We start from the raw sequence: 19,241 nt of genomic DNA on the forward strand, positions 1-19,241 counted from the left end.
CAATATGCTATGATATCTCATTTATAACATTCTTAACAGTTTTTCCTATGTAGAGAATTTTATAGACGACTCTGGATTTTAGCTGGATTTGTCCTTGTTTTTTGTATATCATTAGATTTAAAGAGAAACTACTCATAAGCTTATATCAATGAATGAGAGGAAAAGATGTTTTTGAATGCACATACGACTTCTTTTGCTTTCACCTCTCGATTTATTATGGACATATTAACATTTCTGTGTGTATATCGTTGTTACTCGGCCCCTAATATACCTATCCAGTAGTTAATTGAGCACAGAATGAAATTCTCATTACATTAGTCTTCTGACATCATCTTTTAGGTAGTTCAAATTTAAGACGTCTTGAAATTTCTTCCAAACTGATATATTATCAACCTTCATGAGACATTCTGAATTGTGTGACAAATTGTATAGTAGCTGACCCTGCCTAACAAAAAGATAAAACTCGACAGGGAAACTATCATAATGTCTCTAAGACATTTATACTTGATATATATGTACTGCCTGCCACCACAATGTTTCATTTGTATCTTATGATTGGCCATTTTACAACTTCACGTATGATATATTAGCCATTTGTTTAATCAGCAAGGTTTAACTAGAAAGCCATGGTATAGTTAGCAAGATGAACATCCACCTTTACTATCTCGATGGTGTTATCGTTTTCTTAAGTAATGCGTTTGCTGATGGTAACTTGGTTATATGTATCAATTCTGCGATGTATAAAGTAGAATAAATATATTTACAATTGCGTGTTTTCAAAATTAGAAAGCTAATTTACTAATTGAACTCCTGGGGATTTTTCGTGGTTGTAATCTTTTAAACAACTACGGGCACGAATGTGTTGTAGGAACCATATTTTCAACTAGAAAGTAAGTCGTTGGCTTATTTGTCACTTTATACGCGGACATTGACATTTGAATTTGTCCTGTATAACAAAATGTTGTGTTAATCGATTGATTGTTGTTGTTGTGGCACAGGATGTGGTTACCGTGATATACAAGTCGAGAGAGCTGCATGGACCGAATTGCTTAACAGGTTTGTTAGGACCTTAATGATGATTCTCTTGTTGCTGTGCGTTTTGCAAAGTCAACGCGAACATGCGTATCCGGTCGCTAAATTTTACCTATATCATATCAATACAACATCCAACTATTTTGTGACGCTCTTGTATAATCTCAAGAAGTACATTTCAGTTAATAGAAATTTTGTCGTTTTTGCCTTACAGTTAATACATGCACCGTGTTCAAGATCTAAATTGAAAATTGTTTGTTTTAAACAAAATCACCCGTTCTGAAAACGAGACATTTTTTTACTATAGAGGTTGTCAATTATTGACAGTTCTCTCTGGTGTATTGTAAAATATGGGTGAAATTCAAGTGCTCATTACAAAGCTATTCCCGTTTAATTGTAAATACACTCGTTAAGGCATGTCGAACAGTCCCTCGACAAATAAGTTGATAAAATTCTCCAGAACAATACCCTTATATATCAATTAATTAATCGCACGTGAATTCTATTTTACAGGAGGCAGATATGTTGACTTTGAGAGATAACAATGCTGCAACCCACTGATATTTCGTTCATCACAAAATTCAAAAATATCTTTTTGATTATAAATCTATTCCATCGTCTGTTGTCATAACAGTCAATGTTTACTGTATTAGTTTCGGGGAAATAATCAGCTTGTCACGTAAACACTTGTTTGCCCAAACGTTTCGATTTGAAGGCTCATAATCCTTTTGTTCATAATGCCACATTTTGTGTTAATGTAAACTCTACAAATCTATCGTATAATCCTATTTTCGATAACAAATTTGTCAAAGAGTTGAATATTAATTGATGTAGTAGAAAATATTATCGAATTCATTGTTTTTGATTACCTCCCTGTTTATGGTAGTACGAAGATAGTGCTTTTTATATAGTTGAAGGAAGACTTTCTATTTGTGTTCTTTGTATAAAATATGCATTGGTGATTTCCTACTTCATCTACTGGATTCGCTGTTAAAGTAAATTTGATTTACTCCTTATTTGGTTTTACTCATGGACACTTTAGACATTTATTACTCACCAAATACGGTATTTCTTTCACAAAATTTTAAAAGACGTTAACATTTAAGATGTAAACCCGTCAAAATGAGTTCCTGAGATGGTAACTAATCAAAAGTCTTCTCTACGAATTAAGTGATCAATGACTAATACATTACGAAATAGACTAAATATTATTATTATTATCAAATATCTGATATCTATCATTTAACATTATTATTGTATAAAAATGCTTTTATCACTGGATCTGACCATGTATTAATAGGAAATCATTGCAAAAACAAGACAATTGAGCCGCGCCATGAGAAAACCAACATAGTGGGTGTGCGACCAGCATGGATCCAGACCAGCCTGCGAATCCGCGCAGTCTGGTCAGGCTCCATGCTGTTCGCTAACAGTTTCTCCAATTCCAATAGATTATAAAAGCGAACAGCATGGAGCCTGACCAGACTGCGCGGATGCGCAGGCTGGTCTGGATCCATGCTGGTCGCACACCCACTATGTTGGTTTTCTCATGGCACGGCTCAATTTACGAACTGTTCATTCTGTTTTTTATTTCTTTAGATTATGTCTGTCCCGTGATGAAAATATTTGAATGAAAAATTGATTTTTACATAATCTCATTTACCTTGCTCCATAAAGTCTTTGAACTTCAGTCTTATAATCCCAGATAAAGATTAATGAAGTTCCATATCTACATGCGCTACGGATAGATTTACTCGTTTTAACTCTTGATCGTTCCAGAACAAAATTTGAAATAGCCACGTTAACAGAAAGGCCAAGATGGTAATGTACAAGATCACGTGATACAATGCACCAAACCGGAAGCTGGTTGTTCTTTATCCTAAATGTAGTATTTCTAATGTACATCTGAGTTAGTAGTATTAAATGTTGGTGGTTCTTTTCTGAAAATATATAATTGTTGATGTATTCTGGTACTATTCTTGATGCATTTCAGTATCTCTGTAGGATTGGTTCTTGTTGTTGTTGTTGCAGGTCTGAAAAAAGAGATTAGAGAAATTAGAATATGTTTACTTAAAAGGTATACTATAACAATAAAATATTATGTAGTAATAGTCATTTGTAAAACAATGCCAATATTTTTAAATTCAGAGTATACAATTATTCTGATATAAAGGGTTTATATCTTTTAGTCTGTTTTGTTAATTTAAAGTCAGATACGCTGCAGGGCTCAATCAACAGTTGTCATATTCTTAATTCCGGCGGAAACTGTTAAACTAGCATGGTTTCCCTGACAGGGTATTTTAATAAATAAAACTATCATTAAATAAAGATAGATGTAATTTGACAGCAGAAGAAAGTGTCACTAAATTAAAGAGAAGTGGGAGGGTGTTTATTAATCATTGCTATATTTTGCCAGCAAACGCTTTGTATATTGTATATTTTGAATATCGTAGAGGTATACGTGTATGTAAAAATATGCCTTAAAAATGTTTCAGCTAATATTTAATGATTGTTGAAAAAGGCGTGTCCATATACATGTTAAGTGAAACATAACCATTTGCCCAGTTGCCTGTCAATACGTCTTTGAAACTCTCCTGTTAAATGATAACGTAATAATCTGATAAAATGGTTCGCACAAAATTGGTCTACTTTTCTATGCATGTTATTCTGCTTTTTTTTACAGTATAAAACGTGGTCTTATCATTTATGTAATTTCTTTTGCTTTGCTTTACTGTCTTATTGCCTAATTCATTCCCAAAGGTCATATTTGCCCCCCCCCCCCCCCCCCCCCCCCCCCCCCCCCCAATAACGACCAAGCTGGACCGGTCCGGCATGAAAATATTTAAAATCCGCCGAATTTTCACGACTTTCGCATAATAGCAAACATAATAATTACTGCTTGATTGAAAATTTGCAAGTTTGCACCGGCCGAATTAATACATAGAACATAAAGAAAGCAAGAAGCTGTAAAAAAATACTTTTATCAGCACGATAATGGCTAACTGAGAAGTGACCCTTCCCCCCGAATAAAGACCACCTGTGAACAAAGACCACTTTTGCTTGTTCCGAAGAGTGGTCTTTGTTCACAGGTTCGACTGTACCATCATATTACCTAAAATATAAGGAAATCTGTGTACGGAACTCGCCTACCCGCCTATCATTTCGTTGTGGTTATTAAAAATGACATGAATATAGAATTTGAAGTGGGTCGCGTATTAGCTCAGACAAATGTACATGATGTTAGTGTAATATGGTCTAATCATAATTAGAAAGAGGAATCTTAAACAAAAACAGTTGATTTACAGGGAGCTGAAGATTGCACGAAACGGTAGTCGTTTTTACTACAAGGTATATCTAATGTCCTTAGCAATTTTGTAGTATATGAATATAATGCATACAGTTAGTTTTCTTAGAAATATATTACCGTGACTGCTCCGTTTTGACAATTCAATTTCAATGTACACACGATATCGGGGAAAAACCTTGATGGATGTTCACATATATTAAATCATATTGCGAGAAGAAAACATTTCATGACAATACAACAAAAGTAATGAAACACCTATGACACACCTAGCCGTTTATTAAGCCTCTCAATTAAACTATTGAACTTATTTTTGCTAATTTGAAAATGATTATTTATATACGGAATTCAAAGCTTACAATTTTGTTTTAAAGTGCAAATCATAAAATGCAATCGCTAAATATTCCCGTACTGATAAATAACAAAATGGATTTGAATTTCTGCTTTACAAAAACGTAAAATAGAGATCTGGAAATAAATACATCGGTGGAGCCAATGAATGCTCTCCGACGACGGTGCCTAGCTTTTTTAGCAATGCTCAGGACAAAGAAACTGTAACGGACGAACGGACAAAGTAGAGACAATATGCTGTCCTTTCGGGTAGCATAAAAAAGTATATTTTTCACGTACAGATAGGTGTTACCCTTGTTGATACTCCAGATCTCCGTATTTTCTCGGCTAGCAGCATCCCTCCAATAAATAACAAAACTGACGCCAATGCCACTGATAACGGTATTACTATACTGAGCACAGACGATGAAAACTTTTCGCCCTTTTCTTTATGCGTCAAATGATACTCCCACGCCGTTTGACTTGAATGATGTTGGATTTTTCCTGCGTAAGCGACATCTTCGTCCACCAAACCATCCTTATCATCATCCACTTTATTAAGTTTTTCTTCGTCAATTTTATTATCACAGTCATTGTCTATACCATCTCCGTTTCCGCCATTCGGGCGTTGCGTCTGAACGCATGCGTTGTAGAGACTTGAAATACGCATGCCAAGAGAATATTCATACGCGGAGTTATTGTCTCTACGTAAAATAGTTCCATAAAAAGGCACTACATTATTTGCATTTGTTTCTATGACTTGTGGTCTGGAAAGTAAAATATCGTTGCAAATGAAATAATTCCACCAGAATGTCATTGCTCTGTCAAATGGATAACTTGATGTTGTATTAAATGATATATACTGAAAACTGCTCGATGTTAACACAAGACTGGATGAAAATGAATCAAAAGTATTAAATGTAAATGAAGAACTGATATGATACAATTCAACAGGGGTTAAAAATGACAGTGCCATATGGCGAGAATTATTTTCATCGATAATTTCATACAGAATAACGCATGAAACGGAAGTGTTTGCTTGTACTGCAAGGAAGTCACTTAAGGCGAGTTGCATAGATAAAACTGGCACGAGTTGGAATGTTTTCTGTTCTGTCGTATCTTTTGTCGTTATAGTTAATGCTGTATTGAGCTGTTCTCCTGAAACAGAAATATGAAAAATATTAAAGACTAGTTTTATCAGCAGACAATTTCTGTTATCAGCATTGAATATTAAAAATAGGCACGTAAAGTAGGGCGAAAGACAGTAATTTTCTAGCTTATTATTTTGATTAATAACATAATCATGTCTCTTTATTCTTTGTAGACTGATGCTATTCAAGTATTGTAATCAATTGTTTTGTCAATACCTTTAAAAGTTACTTTTATACCAACAAAAATTACTATTTATATCAAAACGGATCCTCTATGTTCGTGCCAACATACTATTTGATTCTATTTGTAGGAATTAAATTTCGGAAAACACTAATTCGACTAAGATATATTTTGTCGCAAGACAGCATTCCTGCTCATTTCACGTGCACCTCAGAGTACTTGTACAGCCTATTGTATCTTCTTTGTTTTTGCACTGAAATTTAGGAGGCCAAGACCAGGGTATTTACAATATAAATATTTAACTGAATTAAAGCTGTTGTATACACAGTATTTGGTGCATTTAGACAGGTTTAGACCACTTTTTTTTTAAAGTGTAAGATATTTATTACGCTATATTCTAAAACTTTCAAATATACTAAAAATGTTTGTCTAATAAAAAAAGCTAAAAAGAACTAGTAAATAATAGTTTTCAAAATACAGGAACTCAGAAAAGGCTTTTAACTTTAAGGATTGTCAAAATATAGATAACTTTGACAAATGAACGAATAGTTTTGACTTCCTTTCTTTTGTAACTATGAAATGGTATGATATGATTTCAGATGTATAATATTTCAAATAGAAACTCCTTTATTCCATAAATGATGGAAACAACCACAGACGTCTTCTTAATAAGCGTCATTTATGTCTGTGAAGTTCATTTCTGAGACATTTAATCCTGTGATATTTATAAAACTTATTACTTTCCGTATTAGCTAAATATGAAAGACAAACAAAATCTATTAGGACTGCGCTAAAGTCGCCTGTAGTATCAGCACATGTCTATAAGAATTGCTACAAAATACTCGGTAAAGAAATCGGACTAAAATCACATTTGGGCTCGTACTGAAAACGTACATTGTTCATTTTATAAGAAAGTTGTATTTGTTGCTAACAGTATCTTACAATACTACTTGACATTTCAAACATACATCGTACGAAATCATTGTTTGTACATACCAGTAATTTTCAAAGTAACATTTTGAGCAAACCATGATGAATGAGTGAAAATGAATTTTCTTCCCCACGTGTTTTTTGCCGGAAGTTGCGCTAATACGGCGTCAGTAGAACTATTTCCCATGCTACCAACAAGTACACTAATTGGAAGAGCAGAATTTACAATAGCACCGGTGAGATCGCAAAAACATTTAATTCCGACCACTCCATTAGCCGGTAAGGAAATACTAATCATTGAGCCGCCCTCGTATTGTTTCCCGTTAATTGTAACACGAGATTGGATATCCGCTGGCAAGGTTAATTCCACATGCGAATTATTTCCATGTATCACAATGATCGAATCCGGTAACATGATTGTTGCTATAGAGGAAACTATGTAATTGTAGCCAAAAGCATCTGTTGGAATTAGCATGTAACTGTCTTCTCTGTTATCGATGTACACAGATACTTCGGAAGTTGTTTGCAACTGAAAACCTGAAATACATACAAAAAATCATAAAACGTTGACTATCTTTTTTGTCTGTTTTGTTGGAGTCGCAACAGTTGCATGTTTAGCTATTGTGAGTAGTCTTGAAAAGGTACAGGTAGTATCAGCATTATTTGTTTTTATGCAAAGGCATGTCAATTTTCTCATATAATTCTTATACTGTTCAATTATCATTTATTCTCTTTGTATTCCGGCGAAAAGAACGACCACGTTATATAAAAATCATTCTTGCATCATGTTTGTTTGTTACATCTTGATTTGTATCGTCACAAAAGGGGACTACTCAACATTTCATAACTAATGCAATCACAGGGAACCTTTTGAGTTATAAAGATAAGTAAAATAATGAGAAAATCGGAAAATAAATCATGAGACCATTTTGATCACAGCGGCATCGCCGTCGTTCTTTTCTTGTGTGGTCTTGTGCGGTCATACTATATATGGTAATTTAATGATTACAAATCAAGGAATCAAATAAGATAAAATATAACGTTCACGTAGAATCAATGGCTGCCATTTTGATACATCAATGTTATCAAATTAGGCCATATCGACATTATAGGATAAATCCAGTTTTCCGGTATTTCCGTAAATAGGGTCAGTGGGGCTGGCGAGATTAACCGATATAAAGACCGTGTACAATACTAGCGATTATTTTTGCCAGAAGATAATTTTGTAAGAAGATAATTCTTACTTTCTCATCATTAAAATACTATTTTACGACCTTGGCAACAAAATCTTTGAAAAAATAATTTGTTTACCTGAAAAATGCGAATAATTTCACACCATCGGTATCGAGCCACGGAAGCGGCAGTGTAGAATAAAAGATAAAATTTCAAAAATAAAGTAAACTTTGAGGATTTTTTGCTACATTTTAATTACAACAATATTTTGTGATAATCTGCAATACTTTTTTTTATTCATTTTCTTTGTTAAAACCTTGTAAAAGGATAATCTTAAACACTACCGCTATATAGCGTAGTGAACGATATCCCCCTCACCGTAAAACCGGGAAAGGACGTTTATTGGTGGCTAATACCGGAAAACGGGATTTATCCTACAATGTCGATATCGATGATTCGGCATCCTTCGGACATGATATAGCTCAACGCGCACGCAAGTTTCCGTAAAAACCGGAAAATGCCGAAATCACTTAACGTGGCTCGTTGCTTTCTTCACAAATTTCCGCACCATCTCAGCCTGATTGTGATGATTTTCGGTATGAATGAACGGAAATGTATCCCCTGTAAAACGGTATATTTTTTATATAAATATATGATAAAGTTTTGACGTCGAAGCGCCCCCTAGCGGCAACAAAAGATTTGCGCCTTTTTAGCGTTAAACTCATAAAAACCGGAAAATGCCGAAATCACGTAATTAAGCAGATTGCGTAATTGTAGCCAAAAGCATCTGTAGGATTGCCATTACGTGGTTATTACTTTGAAATAAATGATTTATGATTTCAGTGTATGAACAAACTCGTTACGTATATTTTTACAAACAAAAACATAAGTATCTGTGTCAATAAATATGTTTACCCGCTGTAGTGGGCAACTTCCAAACGAACTGTGTACAGTTGAGTTCCAAATGCAAACTGTCTTTTGCTTTGATCTGGTAAGAAGATAATGTCGGCTGCGCCTGCGCATCAAACATTTCAAGGGTAACATTTACTGCTTCCGTTGATTGTGGAATCACGTGCATTTTGGCAGGAAAATCAGCTGAACAGAAGGGCGTTGAAAATAAGAAATGGGTCCCTTTCGTATCCGGAACTGGAACTGAAAAGTGATTGCCAATTAGGGAGAAATCTGTTCATTTTATCAATTATAATCATCATTACAAAAAAAAAGTACTATAATCAGTGACTTAGATGCTGTCATCATAAAATTATACATAAATTCAAAGCACGCTATCATCATTAGCTCGAGCAGACCAAATTACTACATTAAAAGAAAATATCTTACAACAATCAATGATGTGAAAGTAATTGAGTTCTAATTGACAGAGTTATCAAAACACTCGAGGATGGCCAATGAGATGAAGTCATTTCAACGAGTGTCTACATTTTCTTAAAGACAAAGATACTGTATTCATATATATCAAAGAGACAGGAATATTAAAATGGATAAAGATAAAGATGTCCAATTAAAAAAAAGTAACAAGATAAAGCACAATGTAGAACAGTTTCATATTACGTTTGACGTCAGGCGAATCAAAAATCTATAAAATGTAGGTTCTGTGAAAGTGGCCAGCAGTACAAACTCTTGTGTACCGCCGTATGAATACATCAACGGATGTCTCTAAATTATATTCAGGTACTTATAACATGTGTAAATGTTGGGTTCTGCTCAATCCGGGGCTATAGGGCGTGGACAGAGCTTGCTTTTTAACTACTGTCCATGAACAGGATCAATCAAACCGAGCCTACAACATTTTCGTTTATGTAGTGTTAAGGCGATCTGTGGTTTTCAGCTTTTTCTTTTTTTATTATCACAGCAGCGTTGTTTGTGCCGTGTGGCGGCCCCGTACCTTCAATCAGAGCTGTTAAATTTCGACCTCTTCAGATCGTTCAGCATGACATTTATGTTGTGTTATTGGTACTGTTTAATTTTTCAACTGGAACATTTCGGCTTAGGTGGTTCCAATACTTCCTGCTTTTATAGCTTTATGTATTGTTTAATCACCCCTTTGATATGATACCTGCTTTTTAAATTTGTCTTTTTACAGTACCAGTGATTTGCAGGTTCCATAACCTAAGATTCTCTTTCTAAATTCCAATCTATTTAGTTCTGTCCATTGTTTTCTCGTTAAGGGAAAACACATTATATTAACTGGGGACCATACTCCGCTTTTTATGGAATTGCACTCTGGTTGAATGTGCACCGCCGTATGAATACAATGCGGATGTCTTTAAATTTTATTCTGGTACTTAAAACATGCATAAACCGAGCCTGCAACAGTTTCGTTTATGTCGTGTTTGGCGATGTGTGGTTTTCCACTTTTGCTGTTTTATGACATATGATTTTAGCAGGATTGCTTATTATAATGAATTACCAAAGATGTTCAGAAGGAAGTAAACCGTTGCAATGCTTTTGAAATAATGGAGAAAATCAACATTCTTCTTACACGTTTATCAATATTTATCACATATTTTCACTCGATTTATCATTATTCGGTGTCATACATACACTCTAAGCCCAACTTGGTGGACAATTAATGAAGAAGTAAAAGAACTGCTAAACAACTGTGGGCGAGTTGGTTGGCAGATGAAGGTGTTGCACAATTCATAACCACCCATGAACAGTCTGCTTGTCTTGCTTGGTTGTGTTATATTTTTGAGCTATATCTTCGAAAGTACAGTTTTACTTTTCACACATTCATACTTACTGTAGCTAATTTATCTAGTTTAGTTAACATTCTTTGGTACTTTGGTACTTTACAACATGAAATGATAAAAAGAAATAGTTAGTATGAAATAAGATGTAATTCTCATATTCAATGAATTTTTATGGCTATCCTATCATTCACTACTATGATTTGTTTATTTTAGTTGACTTTATTTAAGACAAACATTCGTAAATTTTCCTCATCACCATCCTTCTTCTTGAAAAAAAAATGTAACAGCACCAAATATATATTTGCATGCCCCCAAAGACTCATTGAAGTCGTAAAGCTTCTCGCCCACAGTTTGAGTGAAATTTTCCATTCTGTTCATTTCTACAAACTTTGGCAAGGAGTGTATATATGACATTGAAAACGGCAAGATGAATGAAAATAAGTGTTAAGTATTGGTAAAAGAAATAAGGCAGAATGTTGATGTTTCAAGTTATTCCAAAAGGCTTAAAGTTGCAACGCTTGGTTCTATCTTATACAATAGTTTTCGTTTTTCATATGGGGATCTTGCAAAAATCAAAAGTCAAGAAGTTTGTACCACTGGTCACTTTCACAGTACCCACGTGTCAGGCCTAAACAATTTTTTTTCTGGTAACAAGCCAAACAAATTAGGGTAGGTAGATCGGTATTTTTTTATTATTATTAATTGGGACTTTTCGGAAATCATTTTTATATCAAAAAATGAATACAAATAAGGGGGCTATGTCTTTGGAGCATCAGTAAGTAAATTTCTAACATCACTGAACATGTTCAAAGCATAAAAAGTGCTGTTTTGCACCTTTTTGTTAAACAGTTGAAAAAAAATCTAAGGCCATAAAAACATATTTAGGGTAGGGCCAAAAATTTAGGGTAGGTCGGGATACCGGAAACAACCCAGTTTTACGCCTTATGGATTTTTAGGAGAAAAACAAATCGCTCAAAATGTGCGAACGAGTCGCTTTAATAATTATTGTAACATTCTGCTATCTTACCCGAGTTAACAAAACCGTTCACAATTAACACCAGTACACCTGAAAAGGAAAAATCATCAATTAGTTATAGTTATAGTGTTTTCAAGACTGGAATTTTAATATTTAAAAGTAACACTCCAATTTTCCATCAATAACATCTACAAGAGGAGAATATCAATATGCAGATACTTTATTATTCATGCTGGTATGACAATGCACTATGGCGTTTGTTCAAGCTGGTTCTGTCGCGTTAACTGATAAAGTCCCTTGACGCTTTCCATATTTTATGGAAAATACAATCATAGCAATATCTATCAAATTAATTATCTCGTTTTGTTAGACTTATTAATAATAAGTCATCTTCATTCATAATGTATTTATTCGTCGAGTCTTTTTGCACAAATATTTTCATAATTCTTTCTGGTTATATAATACATATTTTAAATCATCACTAGAATGTTCCAGCTGTAAGACAACATGTTAAATAGTTTTCGTTAATAAAATATTCCGTCTGTCTGCTTCGTTAGGTATTTAATCAAAGTATTGGTAAGTGAGTGAACATTAGAATAATAAATGGGTCGTTGACTAGCTTTTTCTAAAAAGCTATCATTGTTTTAGTATTGTTGTATAATAACGTCGTTTTAAGTATAGATGACAATAGTTAACTTGGCTTTCTCTATAATAGGTGAAAAAAGAGGGAATGTCACCTTTCACAGAAAAAAGCTAACATGTAATAAAAAGGGTATTACGTTTTTGCCTTTCCATGTTGAACTCCATCAAACTCTTTCGAATAAGAAAGAAAATGTACTCGGCAGGGCCTCGCCTTTCATTTCTCATTCAACTCAATAAAATTCAATACGAAAATTAATCATGTAATATTTATGCGAAATGGGAATTTTCAAACAGAACTATCATATCATCATGTTCATTGCAACGACATTTTATCCGTAATGAATCCTTTACAACAATTTTATACAGTGTTATTTTCTAATCGATCATTTAATATATATAACTAAGAAATTTATCAGTTTGTTACCATGGCAAACTCCTTCGATGTTGAAGAAATGCCATTTGCGAATCGATAAAAATCATTAACGGTGTTGCAGATTGCCTCACAACTTTTTTTTTTATTCCCAAAAGAACTTTTTCCAGTAAACTTTTAAATAAAACAAAATATTCTAAGCTTTAAGTAAAGACTTGGACTGGTACTTGGACTCTTACTGACATTCGGCATTTTGCGTTTGATACTGTATGCTGGCACAGAGATCAGCTATATTACTACGCGCACCTTTCACTTAACCCTTACCCTGCTATATTTCTATAATGGACTGGTCCATCTTTCAATTTGGACAGTACCACTTATTATTCAAAGGGGTTTTCACTGAAAACTTACTGACTGAATAGCGAACAGTGCAGACCATGATCAGACTGCACGGATGTGCAGGCTGATCTTGGTCTACACTGGTCGCAAAAGGCAGAATCATCTGCCGCCAGCAGGCTAAGGGTTAAATATTTCAACTTTAAATAAAATCAGTGTATTCAATATATTGATATATATAATCTCTCTATGTAATACTATATAAAGATGTTTTCATGATAAGATGTCATGTAACAAATCATTTTTAAAACAGCTATATCTTTTATTGTAGTGCATCTTCAAACCAAGGTTAGTTATACACATAAGAAGTGTGTACTATTTTAAACCTAACACAAAGTACAGACTTTACACAGAAAATATTTATACATGTATGTTATGTTTTCAAAGATAGTGTGTAGTAATTATTCTTTTTTATTTCAAATATGAAAATTTAAGCATAAAATCTTTTTAAGAAATTTCTTGAATTATATTTAGACATTTTACGTAAATTCTTTCATTCCTTCTTTTAAAAGTATTAATTAAAAAGCTACCAAACTAGTACAAGCTATATGTAGATCTATGTATGTCACATATTACATGTACGTGCATTATTTTACTGTAAACCAGCTTAGATAACTAACTTAAAGATTTTATAAATCACTAATATGTGCTGTTTCATGATTTTATAAAAGACAGCGTTGTTGTGTTTTCTTGTTGTTTCGGATCATGGGGTCAGCTCACTGTATTTATAAGAAAAATACTAAAGCCGGTGCTAGGGGCCGTGCGGGTGTTGCACATTTAATTATCTCTTATTTTCTTAATTTTACATGAACAGACTAAATCAAACCGAGTCTGCAATTATTTTGCTTGTTTGCATTCTATTCAATGCCTTTGTAGATTTTACAGGATACAAGTCTGCTCATCTATTTTCCAATCAAATAATAAAACATATTAAAAGATCTTTTACTGGGAGAATAGAATGCAACCACACAAAAAGATAGAAGATTCGGCTTATGCGGATTTTCGTTGTAGTAAAATTGAACGAATCCTTTTATTTTACAGGACCAGAAAATATAACAGCAGTAAAGAAATCTATTTTTACCCGAGGTAAGATACCACCATTGTGTAGAAGAGAGGTGCTTTGAAGTTTTTACTCTAGGTCTCATGGCGTCACCCAGTTGTCTTCTTGGCTATTTTCACTTAGGTCTGAAATTATACAAAAGAGATAAAATGTTAAATTTAATATGCATTCAAGGCGGCAGCTACTGAATTTGATAAAAGTACTTGTATCATAGCTCGGTGTTTTTTCTTAACAAATTGGGTGCAGGTAATTCGTATACACTGAGTACAGGGTGCGGTAACTAGAAGTGTGCAGGTATTTATACCGACGCTAGTTACCGCACTGTTGGATAGAAAAGTATGCCAGCGTATCTGGAACAGTAGACATGGATTTTATGGATTTTCTGCTCTAGCATTGGTTTATTTTACCTGGGCTTTACACAATTGTAAAGCAAGGATTTTAAGTACTCACTGAACTGCTGTATATGGCAGTGTGGAACGCCTACAACTACCATATATGGATGGCTATGCCCCCTCGTACAAATCGTTTACCCTCGAGTTTCAATGCTCTTTTTATTACACGTAATATTACAGGAATATCAGTTACTTTTTAAAATGTTTTGTATTGTCTCAGTATCATTGTACTAGTAAATTTATTTGCAGTTATGATTATATTTAAGCTTCATTTGTGGATCATTTGTTATGTTTTCTCAATGCTGTTAAAATGGGTTTTCATCATGTTTTGGGTCCCTTTTAAATCATATGTAAATGACTGTCGAAACGCCAGAAACCGGGAAAAATATTTGTCCGAAATAATTAGCAAAAGGTCATTTTCAACTTTTTTTTGTTGGCAATAATAAAATCATTAATCGCGACAGCAAAACTTCCATTCGTTAGGCATGAATTTAGAATACATATAAATTTCTTTATCATTTTTGTATTTCTAAGGAAAATTCACCATATGTTATCAAAATGAGTTTTAGAGTTTCGTTTACGTTTGCTAATCTTTTGACGTGTAAGGGACTGATATTTATACAAAATGACATAAACAAAAGTAAAACAGACGAAACAAAATAACACAGTTGGACACCGCCATGAAACGGTCAGTGGCTAAATGCAGTTTAAAGTGGTTATTTAAAGGGATACACAAGTAAAATTGTGGCCATGGCCAAATCAACTTCTTGCTGTTTTCTTTAATCAATTGAGAAAAATAGAACAAATACATCAGGGATCTATTTCTTGAAAAAAAAATACGTGAGTATTCTTTAATGATTGGCACCAAATCTTACAGTTAATCCACACCTTGTTCTAAGATTTATGATTATTTCAGTTTAATATTAAAGCACTTGAGGTATGCAGCTCTTAGTGAACGATCCTCCTTTCTTCAAGTTTGAAGACAATTAGGTACTATTATCTGTCTGTATCGAGTAACCGTTGCTCCGGGCCTTTGCAAGTATATCACCACACAACAGCGTACTATACACATAGTTCAGTTTCCTTTTTTCAAGATAATGACTTTTTTTATTACAGATGATCCCTGAATGTATTTTTGTTGATTTTGTAACGTTTGTCACTAATATTCGCGAATGCTGTCACCCGTAAAATCAAATTATTTATTTCTTGGCCATTATTCTGCGTTATGTGTTACGAAACTCATGCTTAGCGAATCTTTAAAATTACCTAATCTACAAAAAAACTTATTCAACTTTTTTTCCAAACTTGACACAAAGATATCGTAGCAGCATAGCAGTGCACTGTGCTTATTATTAGTTTTGCATTGTTCACAGATCAAGAATCTGTAAAAAGAGTTTAGATATTGCTCTTGTTTGTTACACCCACTTTCCAGACGTATTATGAATAGGCCTACATAAAATTTCAACAATACGCATATGTTAATATTGATACATTATCAATAACAGGTTTCAATAAAACTGTGATAAACCTGATACCTGATATATATACAGGACGGTCATCAAGCAGTTCATAAGGTTTGATACATATAATCGAAATTATAAAAAACAGTGAGCACTCCAGGCCCAACTGGCCTTTATGATTTAAATTAGCATAAACAATTGTTACAATTTAGCCATGTACAGTGTATAATTTCGACGTATGTGTAGCTGATAATGTTCTTACACGTTGCACATTCTCCTGGCCATACTGGCCTATTTGCCTTTTTAGCTCACCTGTCACGAAGTGACAAGGTGAGCTTTTGTGATCGCGCAGCGTCCGTCGTCCTTCGTCCGTGCGTCCGTGCGTGCGTAAACTTTTCCTTGTGACATCTCTAGAGGTCACATTTTTCATGGAATCTTTATGAAAATAAGTCAGAATGTTCATCTTGGTACATTCTAGGTCAGGTTCGAAACTGGGTCACGTGCCTCAAAAACTAGGTCAGTAGGTCTAAAAATAGAAAAAACCTTGTGACCTCTCTAGAGGCCATAATTTTCAATGGATCTTCATGAAAATTGGTCAGAATGTTCACCTTGATAATATCTAGGTCAAGTTCGAAACTGGGTCACGTGCCTTTAAAAATTAGGTCAGTAGGTCTAAAAATAGAAAAACCATTTGACCTCTCGAGAGGCCATATATTTCAAAAGATCTTCATGAAAATTGGTCAAAACGTTCATCTTGATGATATCTAGATCAAGTTCGAAACTGGATCACGTGCCTCAAAAACTAGGTCAGTAGGTCAAATAATAGAAAAACCTTGTGACCTCTCTAAAGGCCATATTTTTCATGGGATCTGTATGAAAGTTGGTCTGAATGTTCATCTCGATGATATCTAGTTAAAGTTCGAAACTGGATTACGTGCGGTCAAAAACTAGGTCAGTACGTCTAAAAATAGAAAAACCTTGTGACCATTCTAGAGGCCATATATTTCATGAAATCTTCATGAAAATTGGTCAGAATGTTCACCTTGATAATATCTAAGTCATGTTCGAAAGTGGGTTACGTGCCGTCAAAAACTAGGTCAGTAGGTCAAATAATAGAAAAACCTTGTGACCTCTCTAGAGGCCATATTTTTCATGGGATCTGTATGAAAGTTGGTCTGAATGTTCATCTTGATGATATCTAGGTCAAGTTCGAAAGTGGGTCATGTGCCATCAAAAACTAGGTCAGTAGGTTAAATAATAGAAAAACCTTGTGACCTCTCTAAAGGCCATATTTTTCAATGGATCTTCATGAAAGTTGGTCTGAATGTTCATCTTGATGATATCTAGGTCAAGTTCGAAACAGGGTCATGTGCGGTCAAAAACTAGGTCAGTAGGTCTAAAAATAGAAAAACCTTGTTACCTCTCTAGAGGCCATACTTGTGAATGGATCTCCATAAAAATTGGTCAGAACATTCATCTTGATGATATCTAGTTAAAGTTCGAAAGTGGGTCACGCGCCATTATAAATCAGGTCAGTAGGTCAAATGAAAAAACGTTGTGACCTCTCTTGAGGCCATATTTTTCATGGGATCTGTATGAAAGTTGGTCTGAATGTTTATCTTAATGATATCTAGGTCATGTTTGAAACTGGGTCAACTGCGATCAAAAACTAGGTCAGTAGGTCTTGAAATAGAAAAACCTTGTGACCTCTCTAGAGGCCATACTCTTGAATGGATAAATTCATGAAAATTGGTCAGAATGTTCATCTTGATGATATCTAGGTCAAGTTTGAAACTGGATCACGTGCCTTAAAAAACTAGGTCAAAAGGTCAAATAATAGAAAATCCTTGTGACCTCTCTAGAGACCATATTTTTCAATGGATCTTCATGAAAATTGGTCAGAATTTTTATCTTGATAATACCTAGGTCAAGTTCAAAACTGGGTCACATGAGCTCAAAAACTAGGTCACTATGTCAAATAATAGAAACAACGACGTCATACTCAAAACTGGATCATGTGGGAAGAGGTGAGCGATTCAGGACCATCATGGTCCTCTTGTTTGGTGTGTGTGTGTGAGTGTGTGTGTGTGTGTTCGGGTTTAACGTCTTTTTCAACAATTTTCAGTCATATAAACGACTGTATTTGCCTTTTTGGGACCTCCGTGGGGACCTCCGTGGCGGAGCGGAGCGGTTAAGGTTTTTGACTATGAATCGTTTGCCAATCATCGATGTAGGGTTGAGCCTCGGTCGGAGCGTTGTCAAGTGAGGAAGCCATCCATCTGGCTTATGCAAGGTCGTGGTTCAATCCTGGTGCCCAATCGTGATGAAATAATGCAATAGTAATTGAAAGTAGCCATATGACCTATTGTCGGCGTGACGTTAAACCCAACAAGAAAAAAAATGTCCATTTTAATTTGTTTGAAAATGATGTTAGTGATAAATTACAAGAAGGCCTTCATTTGGTTACCATGTCTTACACTAAACCGAATGGCGTTTATTTTACCAGTGACAGATCCAAGTCGTTGCCTCACTGTGGTCCTTAATATGTTTGTCCTCGTCTTTATTGTTTGCATATTGATGCATTCACGAGTTCATTAAGAACATGCGCACTGATGATATTTATGACCATTCTGGGAAAACATTGCTTTAGGTGACAATTAACGCGAAACGTTAAGATAATATTGCTGATTAAGATCGTTATCAAAATTATGGAAACTAAAATATCATAGGAATTGTACACACTTTAGCATACATTTGGAACAGGAATTGTATTATGTGTTATATTTTCTGTTATACGAGCTTGTTGCATATTAGTAATGTTATTACATATATATTTGAATGAAAAGTCACTTCGATAGTAGATCATTCACACCAAAAACTCGGAACTGATCTGATTTCTAATTTATTACATGAAAATATTAGATTCTGTGACAGATCGTTTTACAGTATTCACAGGGACGACAAATAATAACAGGAGAAATGGCTGGACCGATTTGATGAGGGTAAATATCCCGGTGGAACGCAGTACTGTAGTATCTCCATCATTATTTATTTACTTATAACAGTTTTGTGTTTAACCCGAGACTTAATCTTGCAGAAAACGATGACTAAACAATCAAATAAAGGAACACAG

At 34.4% G+C, this 19,241-nt stretch overlaps 1 protein-coding gene across 1 annotated transcript; it reads right to left on the reverse strand.

The window, feature by feature from the left end:
• Positions 1-2,494: 2,494 nt before the first annotated feature.
• On the reverse strand, positions 2,495-11,876 carry LOC123537162 (uncharacterized). The gene is made up of 5 exons (XM_045320752.2): positions 11,840-11,876; positions 9,017-9,253; positions 6,995-7,465; positions 4,967-5,824; positions 2,495-3,065 (listed from the first exon to the last, which is right to left on the reverse strand). Exons 2-5 carry the CDS (start codon positions 9,177-9,179, stop codon positions 3,022-3,024), a joined length of 1,536 nt encoding a protein of 511 aa, XP_045176687.2. The 5' UTR covers positions 9,180-9,253; positions 11,840-11,876; the 3' UTR covers positions 2,495-3,021.
• Between the last annotated feature and the right edge of the window lie 7,365 nt (positions 11,877-19,241).

Source organism: Mercenaria mercenaria, chromosome 17 (genome assembly GCF_021730395.1).
Source record: "Mercenaria mercenaria strain notata chromosome 17, MADL_Memer_1, whole genome shotgun sequence".
Lineage (NCBI taxonomy): Eukaryota > Metazoa > Mollusca > Bivalvia > Venerida > Veneridae > Mercenaria > Mercenaria mercenaria.

Excerpts from the sequence above, each read along its gene's own strand:
- LOC123537162 (XM_045320752.2), bottom strand. The coding sequence starts at position 9,179 with ATGCACGTGATTCCACAATCAACGGAAGCAGTAAATGTTACCCTTGAA. Across the intron at positions 7,466-9,016 it reads GAAGTTGCCCACTACAGCGG|GTTTTCAGTTGCAAACAACT; the intron begins GTAAACATATTT and ends TATGTATTTCAG. Across the intron at positions 3,066-4,966 it reads AACAAGGGTAACACCTATCT|ACCTGCAACAACAACAACAA; the intron begins GTACGTGAAAAA and ends CTCTTTTTTCAG.